Source organism: Rhododendron vialii, chromosome 13a (genome assembly GCF_030253575.1).
Source record: "Rhododendron vialii isolate Sample 1 chromosome 13a, ASM3025357v1".
Lineage (NCBI taxonomy): Eukaryota > Viridiplantae > Streptophyta > Magnoliopsida > Ericales > Ericaceae > Rhododendron > Rhododendron vialii.
Genome location: NC_080569.1, coordinates 21,651,115 through 21,661,707, shown reverse-complemented (window position 1 = coordinate 21,661,707; position 10,593 = coordinate 21,651,115). Strand labels below are relative to the sequence as shown.

At 36.7% G+C, this 10,593-nt stretch overlaps 1 protein-coding gene across 1 annotated transcript; it reads left to right on the top strand.

Annotated features, from left to right (window-relative positions):
* Window positions 1-1,871: 1,871 nt before the first annotated feature.
* LOC131315222 (uncharacterized) lies at window positions 1,872-6,075 on the top strand. The gene is made up of 4 exons (XM_058344355.1): window positions 1,872-2,355; window positions 3,590-4,039; window positions 5,305-5,611; window positions 5,818-6,075. Exons 1-4 carry the CDS (start codon window positions 1,942-1,944, stop codon window positions 5,949-5,951), a joined length of 1,305 nt encoding a protein of 434 aa, XP_058200338.1. The 5' UTR covers window positions 1,872-1,941; the 3' UTR covers window positions 5,952-6,075.
* The last annotated feature ends 4,518 nt before the right edge of the window (window positions 6,076-10,593 follow it).

Here is a 10,593-nt window from a genome sequence, read left to right as displayed (position 1 = left end):
CATGGAATGGCTTTGTCATGTATAGTAATTGTTCTTTTCAAACAAGAATGCTTGGGACACTCCTCTCCACCACTTCGCCCAACCACTCCCTCTCACATACGTATAGTTAGATGTAGGCCCCATACGTATGTGAGAGGGGGTGATTGAGATGTAGGCCCCATACGTATTTGAGAGAGATTGGTAAAAAACATCACACGCTCTTGCTTTCGATTTTCGCAATCGCAGATTTAGGCATAATGAGATGTAATTCAAAAACATTTCATGCTAGTCTCATTCATGCTCCCACTCATGCATGAGCATAAGTAGGTGACTTAGTGTTAAGAAAATTGAGTCCCACATTGCTTGAGAGTAGAATGGGTGATCACTTAATAACATTTGGGACTTCTTTATTCATTGCCAATTGGTTTTGAGATGGACATAAAGTTCTACACTTGGGCCATGTTGAAGTCGCTTTACATATGAATTAGGGGTTGTGATACATACGTGTGCTAAATCGAATTTTGGCAAAATTCGATCAAATGATAAACTAGAAGTTATTGTGCATATTTTGACAAAATTTGACTTGAACACGCAATGCGTGCTAACGTATTTTAACAGATAAACAATAACCATCACACCAACGTGACTCACGCACTTGGAGACGAGCGGGGTAAAAGTATGTCCAATGTGCTGTTGGTTTTACCTCTCAAAGCACAAGCAGTCCGTGGCAAACTTGCTTACTTTTCGTGACGGTGCGAGCCGGAGGAGTTTATAGGCCTCCCCATAAATTATGGGTTAGGATCTCACGTCTTCATGCGCTAAATTACTGATCTAAACAAAAAGTAAAAGTTGATTGATTGGGCACTAGTACTAGTCTAGTTCTAAGCTAATCAATCGTTTAATTTAATTTGACATTTCATTTCTCTTGAGATGAGTGTGATTCGATTAATCAAGTATTCATTAAAATTTGAGTAATTGCATTTAGGGACCTTCTGTGCCCATGAAACGGCAACCAATCCGAGCCATAATACATTCATTAAAATTTGAGGAATTGCATTTAGGGACCTTCTGTGCCCATGAAACGGCAATCAACCCGAGCCATAATACTTGATTCAAATCGTTAACTTTTTAGAACTCTGACACATTATAGGGTTAATGAAAAAACAAGTCAAACAGAGTTTGGTAGCTCAATGATTTGCAAAACACATTTTATGCAGAGTTGTTTATTGATGTCAGAAAAATCAAGCTAAAAAATGTGTTTCATTCATTTGGTTACGACTGGCCAATTTGAGATTTTACGGCATCATTCTACGCATCGATATCTATGAAATAAACGGTTTATATCCTGTTTTGAGAGACTTGGGATGGTCTTCGCTCCGTGGGCACAACAATCCTTAGGTCATAGGTAATTCGACTTGTTCAAAGATTATTTCAACGTTGGACTCGCAAAGTGAAAGTGAACGACTCGGATAAAGATAACGGCAAGTAATTTACTCGTATCTGAGCAATTAGTTTCAAAAACTTCCGAGGGCGTTGAAAATCGACCACGCTGAAAATCACGTTGATCGGACACCCGTTTGACATGTTTTCAAAATGCATTAAGCTTAAGATCATTGTGTCAAATGAGTTGCAATCCAGTATTACAGTCTAGATAATTGTGTTTCAATCCAATGTTCAAAGAAACTTACAACACTGGATTGCAACTTATTTGACACAATCATCTAAAACTTAATACATTTCGAAATCATATCAAATTGTATCCGATCAACGTGATTTCAACATGGTCGATGTTCGAGGAGCTCTAAGTATTAACGATTCCGATTATAGTTATAGGCTCAGGAAGGACTCACAAATGGCTCAAACTGGACCAAACTGGAGCTCAGTCCCCTTTCTCCTTACTATATATAAGAGGTTTCTCACCTGCCTTAACTACCCACAAGAGGAAAGAAGAAACCAAACCCCATGGAAGATCAAAGACATGATTACTCAAGAAACAACAACAATGACAGAAACAAGGAGGCATTATATCCAACACCAGAAGGCCTAGAACTAAAGAGCTTCAAATCATTTCTCACGTGGGTCTGTCTAGACCAGTCCAACAAGTGGAGAGCCGGGCTCTCGGCCTCGATCTTCTTCGTTCTGGCAATCGGGGTTCCGATTGTTTCCCACTTCGTGTTCTCGTGCTCGGGTTGCGATGCAAAACACAGGAGGCCTTACGACGGAATTGTTCAGTTGTCTCTGTCTTTCGTTGCCTCGCTTTCGTTTTATAGTCTGTCGTCCTTTGCTCATACCTATGGGCTTCGGAGGTTCTTGTTTCTTGACAAGTTGGGGGATGCTAGTGAGAAGGTCAGACAAGGGTATACTCAACAGCTCCGTGTAAGTTTCTCCCTCATTTTTACAACTCATGTCCGGGCTAGCATACCACACCTTGACCACCTATTTAGAGTGTCAATTTCACCGTTCACAAATCATCAATGTAAGTTTACTAAAACTGATTTTGAAACTTACAACCAAACATAGATTGGACACTTGAATTTTTGTGTTCAAATTTTGGTACTGTAACCATTAATTGTGTGTGTTGAAATAAATTTGTGTGTCAGCGTGACAGTAACAAAACTCATGTTACGGATGTGTGTGTGTGTGTGTGTGTGTATATATATATATATGGTAGCAAATTCACTGTTGTTAATGGGATTGATTTTTCCTAAATTTTTTTCGAGTTTCATGATTATGTTTCAATAATCGATGGAAACAAGAAAAGAAAAAAACAATTGAAATCAATCTCATTACGGAATTCGTACTAATCTGCTACATTTCTTCGGGAAATTAGTCCCTTAAAAATCAACATTTATCCATGTTTCCAATGGCGGATCCAGAAATTTTCTACAGATGGATAACCTCTAGGACCGACGTTATATGTTTCCCTTTAGATGCATAATAAGAAAAAACAAAGGATTGGAGTTCATACATTTAATTTGTTACTTTATTTTTGATATTGAGCATTGGGCTTTGTCACATGATGTTGTTTTATTTCCCATCACTTGTCACATGATATTGTTTGTGATATGTAAAGCATCTTATTTTAAAGGCTATCTGTATTTTGCAACCACCAAAAATATAGTTGTCTTAAATTAATGCAAGAACAGCTGGCTTCAGAGGAATGTAGAAATACTAAAATGGAACACCAAACAGTTAGGTTCCAGTAACATGGACTAAATGTGAACAAAGTTATTACTAGTACCTAGAAAAATATGTTGGAATTTTTCTAAATTACTAAATTACTATTTTGATTTATTCTTGTCCTTTGTAATCTTTTCTCAAATTTATTCTATATTGCCCTTCTTGTCTCTGAGTTACCGCTTGATGAGTGGTTTATAAGCTATAATATGCTTTGAAGTTTTGAACAACAAATTTGGTTTTTAACACGAAAGGGTAAGAGAGTAACTCTATTTACTACCTCCACTGGGCAATTGCTAACTACGGAATGGTATGAGCCTATGAGGACCCTCTTAAATACACACATACTTAACCAACAACTTAAAACAATAAAGTTTAATTTTTGTTTACAGAACTTTCCCAAACTAAATAAAATGTTCTCTTGTGGTTGCAGTTGTCATTGAAGCTCCTCTCTGCTTTCGTCCTCCCCTGTTTCCTCGCCGATAGCGTCTACAAAATCTGGTGGTTCATCTCCGGAGGAACAAACACGCCCTACTTCGCCAACCTCTACGCGAGCGACGTCGTATCATGCACGTTACAGCTCTTTTCGTGGCTATACCGAACATCAATCTTCATCCTCGTGTGCGTCCTCTTCCGACTTATTTGCTATCTCCAGATTCTCAGACTCGAAGACTTCGCTCAGGTCTTCGAGAAAGAATCCGACGTGGGGTCAATCTTGATCGAGCACCTCGCCATCAGAAGAAATCTAAGGATCATAAGCCATCGGTTTCGGGTTTTCGTTTTGTTGGCTCTGGTTTTGGTTACCATAAGTCAGCTTGCGTTCCTGGTTGTTACGACCAAGTCTGATGATGTTGTTAATATCTACACTGCTGGAGAACTCGCGGTAAGCCCTCGTTTTCTCTCCATCTAATGACTTGACATTATCAATTGTAGTGTAAGTAACAAAAAGGAATAGGAATCAGTTATTTCCTGAGAAATGCGCAAGGATGTTGATTTTAGCGGCTCCACTTTTATACGCAGGCTACTACTTTTAACGTGGAGGTACTAGTAACATCATGTACAAAGTGAAACGTCTACATACAAAAGTAGAGCGTGAAAATCAATTTCCAATGCACATACTTATGATAAAATAACCAATGACATGATATGAGAGTAGGGGCGGACCCACTATAAGGCACGTGGGGTCACGTGCCCCCACGCCCTTTTAAAAAAAAAAAATTTTGCGATTTTATATATATGTATTATTTATGTTGAATGCATGTAAGAGCATCTCCAATCCAATACTCTATTTGAGAGTATCAAAATATTTTATTTTATTCATAAAGTGATTTTAGAGGAAATTACTATTCATATTTACTCCAACCACAAATCCTCTATTTATTCATAAAGTGATTTTAGAGGAGATCCTCCATATTTTCTCTCATTCTCTAAATATGGAGGATCAAAATCTCATCCTCTCAAATAGAGGAGGCTTGAGAGGATGGGTTGGAGGAATTCCATACTCTCAAATGAAGGAATAGAGCATGGGTTGGAGATGCTCTAAGTGGTGCGTTCGAGCCTACCCCCATGCTCTCCTGCAAGTTTTTTTTGCCTTTTTCCCAAAAGGTTACTGAAAATGTGTGTTTTTTTTTTTCCAAAGGCAGTAGAAAGTAGTAGTGCGTACCTTGTTTTTTATATTATTCGTGGATTCGAGTCTACCCCCACATTGCATTTGTATACTTTTTGTCTCCAAAACTGTAATAGTTGAGTTAGTAATAGAAAAATAGATGATGAACATGTGATAATGTTGTTTTAATGCATTTAGTTAAGGTGCGCAAGTTTGCCCAAGTAGCTAATTATTAAAATACATATATACTTTAAAATTGTTAATTTATCATGAATGCTAAAATTATTTTGGAGTAAATGTGCTTAAATGTAACTCGTATATTATGGTTTAAAAAAATCGGTGCCCCCGCTATGTCAAATTTCTGGGTCCGCCACTGAATGAGAGACCAACCAAAATACATAGATAATGTCATGTAACACATCATACTCGAGACCAAAAATTTTAGACCCTAACAGTCCTGTTTTTGGCATTTTTTATGCTCTGTTTGTCTACTTTGGTGTTAAAATGACACTAGGGTTTTTTTTTTTTTTTTCCTGGTGCAGTTGTGCTCCATAACCTTGGTGACGGGGCTCTTCATATGCCTGCGCAGCGCGACGAAGATCACACACAAAGCACAGGCCGTGACGTGCCTTGCTGCCAAGTGGCATGTCTGCGCGACAATCGAGTCCTTCAATGAGTCGGACGGTGATTCTCCGAGTGCCAATGTGGTTTCTTCACCCCGAATGTACCCAGTCAATGGCAATTCAGCATCTGATAATGAAGAAGCAGATGGAGATGATGTCCTTGATAACACCAAAATGGTGCCAATATTTGCGCACACAATCTCCTACCAAAAGAGGCAAGCCCTTGGTAAGTGTTTGTATCATTTAGGAATTTTATCAAAATGCAAGCGATCATTCTTTTTTCTTTTTTTTGTCTAAATTGCATTAAACCAACTTCAATGTTAACTTAGGAGGATAAAAATCAATGTTTCTAGTTTTGTGCAAAATATTGAGGCAATTTTGCAATATTAATTTCCATAACCACCAATTGTGTTTCTTTCAATTTTTTTGCAGTGACATACTTCGCAAACAACAGGGCAGGGATAACAGTGTTTGGATTTATGCTGGATAGGACATGGCTCCATACCGTATTTGCAATTCAGTTGACTCTAACTCTTTGGTTGCTTAATAAGACCGTTGGTATGTAATGATCAGCTTTACACACACAGTTTATTGTTTGTCTATCCAAAATCTTTTACTCCTTTCAGTTGTAGAGTTATTTGTCTATGGGAGATATATGGAAATGGAGAAAGTGATAAAGATGCTTGGTTCTATGAATCCCATAGTTGAACTTGTTGGGGATGGTGGGTCACACATACACAACATAAACACCAAAGATTAACGTGGTTTGGACGAGATACCCGCTTCAGAGAGAAATACACTATATCAGCTTGAAGTACGAATACATTATGAGAGATTTTATTACAAACTTATTACTCTAAATTTGTAACCTTTCATTCATATTCATGGACTTTTATGTACTTATATGTTAGATGTTACTACTTATTTGGCGTATTAACCTCTTTGGCCTATATATAGATATACTAGAAATTGCCCGTGCCTGAAGGCACAACTCAAACATGGAATTGATACGATGAAGGATCTGTGTCCATTAAGGCCTCCAAAGGTCCTACCCGATTTGTGTCCATTAAGGCCTTCAAAAGTTTCTACCCGAAACAACGCATAAACTTCAACAATTAATTCGAAACCCAACCTAAATTAACTGTGGTGCCATAATATTGACCACCCCTCCAACAATTCTAACTCCTCTAAAAATATTCTATTTCTTGTTAATAAACTTCAAAGAGGGCTTTTCTAACAAATTTCAGTAAATGAAATTTAGAAGGAAAAAACTAACAGTTTACAAAATAAGCGTAACAGTCAAAACAACAAAAAAAGGTATAATCAAATGAAATTTCTAATCAAGTCCAATTTTTTTTAGCCTCCAACCTCGCCAGCCGGATCAATGCAGTCGCCCAACGCCACCAGCATCTGAGCCCTAATCCCCTCCAACTCCTTCTTACTCGTCATAAACCTCCAAATCCCTTCCCCGCCCATCCTCCTATAGTAAAACCTCAGCTTCATCAACCTCCCTTCAAGTGCATCCCTTAGTAAAAGGTTTTATCTAATCTACTGAACAAAAGAAACGTGAGTGCACGAATATAAGGTCCAACTCCAACAATGAATGGAAAGCCCTAGCAATAACACGACAATTGAGACTTCTGATGCTAAGATGATTGTGATCAGGTTATTTATACCTATATACAAAGAGCAAAAGACTGTTTGGTATGATCTCGTTTATACACGTTCACAACAAACATGCTCAATCGTGTAAATGAAGAAAGGAAAAATGTATACCTTCGGTTATAGCAAGAACCCCCAAAACTGATGACATAGCTGCAAGAAAAATAAAAAAACATCAGTCTTAGAAGAATCTAGGGCCGTGCGTGGAAGTAGTAGGAAGCTCAGCTTATGAAAGAGATACGTAAAGTGTCCAAAAATTAGGAGGCAACAACATATAGCTCCTGCTTTATAATCTCACAATGAAGTTCAAAACTAAAGAACACAACACCTTTTGAGCGAGCAATACTCTGACTTCCTTCTGCTGACCCAAAATTATTTTTGTCTTCAAACCAGCACCAACTCTCTGTACAATAACACTGACTTTACCCAAGCAGATTAAACTTCTAAGCAAGTATCAATTCTGCATTACTTTTCATTTGCCCAACCCGTCCGATTAAACAGCAAATAGGGTTCAATACTTTTATCCCTAAGGCAGAAATTACATAGTGTTGGTGTGCATACAATACTGTTGTCGATGACGGCCTCATTGACGATTGTCGTGAAATCAGTCTCATTGAAACTATCTCGAATCAGGTCCCCTTCTTGAGTTTGTGAAGGGGGGGAGAAGCTAACCACACTAAGCACATTGGATATAAGTTGGAAAGGAACCCAATCACATTATTTTGCTTAGGGTTTTAAACTAAATAAAAGTAATGACAGAAAACTATGACAGAGAATAAATCAATAAACTCATCCTTTTGGATTTAACACCGTCGTGCCGTCGATCGAAAATCATTAAAAGGTTGAGAAATCGAATAGCAGATGATGGTGGTTTGCGGTGGTGTACAATGGTACTGGTGGCGATGGTTGTGGTAACTTTCGAAAGGTGCTGATTGGAGTTTAGTAGTGATGGCGAGCAAGGAGCGGCATTTGAACTTTGAATGATCTGGTTTGAACCAGAGAGAGATGTGGTGATGAGTATTTGGAAAGGGAAAATCAATTGGAAAAGGTAACAGGGAGAAATGTTTCATTTAGGTAATATTCCTAAATGATGAACGATGAATAGAGGATTTATTGGGACTTGGGAGGAAAACTTGTATTTTCATTTAGGTAATATTCCTGATCGAAAAAGTATTTTATAAATCTTCATGCAATTTTTGGAAAATTTTCTATTTCCAAGTTGGCATGCTAATCGAAAATGCATACTGTAAATTAATTAGCACGTGGTTTGGCTTCACAATTCGGGTTGGCTATTTTTTTTTTCCCTTACTCAATGTATTTTTGCGTTTGTCAGTTTTGTGTTAATTTTTGTGAATTATTATTATTTAGTCTCGAATGAAGGAATCGGAAGAGTAAAATTATGATCCACATTTAGATTTTTTTGAAAAAAGACAGAAAATTTTGAGTTTAGATCATAATTTTTTACTTTTTTGATTTCTCTCATCGAGACTCACCAATAGTCTACAAATTTGACGCAAAACTAATAGATACAAAAAATATATATATATATGATGGATGGCATAATTGATATTATAGAAGGTACATATTTTTTCAACGGCTACGATCTACAGGTAGAAAGGCTAACGACATATTTCGAAAGGATGGTACAAATGCAAAAACATACTTCTAATTACCCGAAATCATAGTTCGGGTAATTGATATAATAGAAGGTGGAAAAAATTTCGGTGATCAAAAAGAATTTGGAAATATTACCTTTAGAGCCTATAATTAAAAGAATGAATGGAAGGTGGGAATTAAAATACAATCAGCCGTAAAAATGCAATAAGGAATTAATAGTAGGTTTCCAAATATAATTTTAGCCCTACTATCCATTAATCCCAGCCGTTGGAAAACTGTGTACCGATCCTAGGGTCAAAAATATAGGAAGGAATTTAGGGGATTCAAAAACTTCCCTGTCATATTATATAGACTAGAGAATGCCCGTGCCTAAAGGCACGGCGTTGCACGTTTGGAAGACAACTAAAGGTACAGGTCAAACAATGAGCAAAGGGAGGACATGTTGAAAAAATTGGGTAGGAACAAAGTAAAGTATGGTATATGCGCATGTCAAATTGAGGTGCAAAAAATATTCAAGCAAGTCAAAAATTTAAGTGTACCACAGTTCAAGCACGGGCATTGATTCGGAGTCGTGCCTGAATGCACGATTTGAACAATCAGCACACAGATACAAATAGTACTAAACTCACGTACAATAAACGGATCAAACAATCAGCACACGCAAATTAATATACTAAACTTGCGTGAAATATACCAACACATGTCCAACAAATTCAACTAACAATAACACAACATATCTATTGATAGAGACAGCTGTATAGCTTAAGAAAAATGGTCACATAAACACCCAGAATAAATGTTTTTGCTTAAATATTATTTGATTAGCTTTTCTTTGAATACCCAACCAAAATATATATGAACACCCAATTCTAGTAGTTTGGAACACCTAGCCCAAAAATGAAATGAATTAATACTCAGCCTATAATCAATTAAACACTCAGTCACAACCTAAGTACAGCTCATCAAACCACATGTTACACTGTAGGTAAATTGTTAGTCTCGATGCAATATATTTTTGTTATTGCAAAACTTTGATATGCTAATTACCTATCCCTGCAACACTCCGCAATAAAAAGTTTTATTTGTTAATCCTCTACCCATGTGTACATCACTACCAATGATAATCACATATACTGAGTTAATTGCATGGATAGGATACACACTAAACTATATTAATCCAAACCATAAAACTCAAAACCAATACCATGTTGCATTCATAGAATCCAATTTTAACATGCATAAAAAATCTAAAAATCTATATAGAGTCAAATCTGATACACAAATGTAGGGGGGAAAAAGGTGTTCAACATAGGTCTTATTTTCTTGAAATGTGTCCCTCCATCTGCCTTCCAAGAGTTTTTGTATCAACGCATTTCTATTTCATCCAAAAAGCACAATTAGGAACATGAATAACAGCCTAAAAAAATAATTAATGAGCAAGAATCATTTCTTGTAAAAGTAAAATGGTGACTAATAATAGTTACCTTAATTTTAGATCTTGTTTATTCATCTCTCAACACCATCATGGTACGATCATGACCTTTGTAGATGTACTTGTGGATATACTTAACACATTTTATTCCAGAGCAAACTTCCACATTGATATGAAAATTATATTTTCTCAAAAGGTATGTATTGTATGGCACCACATCCCTTTTATCAATTTGTTGACCCCTTACAGTACAGCAGGAGTAAAGTAATAATGGTATTGGTAAGCATATCTCATGCATAAAAATACGATTAACATCTTGCTCATCATGAATCACCACAGTTACATTTTTTTCTCGAAAACAAGTAATCTTTGTATTGAAAAAATAAAATAAAGCAAATATGAATCAAATATATAAATTCAGATTAAGCAATGCAATTGAGTAAACAGTTCTTACAATTTCTGCAAGTCACCGTCGAACTGCATAAGAAAATGAAAAA

Excerpts from the sequence above, each read along its gene's own strand:
- LOC131315222 (XM_058344355.1), top strand. The coding sequence starts at position 1,942 with ATGGAAGATCAAAGACATGATTACTCAAGAAACAACAACAATGACAGA. Across the intron at positions 2,356-3,589 it reads GGTATACTCAACAGCTCCGT|TTGTCATTGAAGCTCCTCTC; the intron begins GTAAGTTTCTCC and ends TTGTGGTTGCAG. Across the intron at positions 5,612-5,817 it reads CCAAAAGAGGCAAGCCCTTG|TGACATACTTCGCAAACAAC; the intron begins GTAAGTGTTTGT and ends ATTTTTTTGCAG.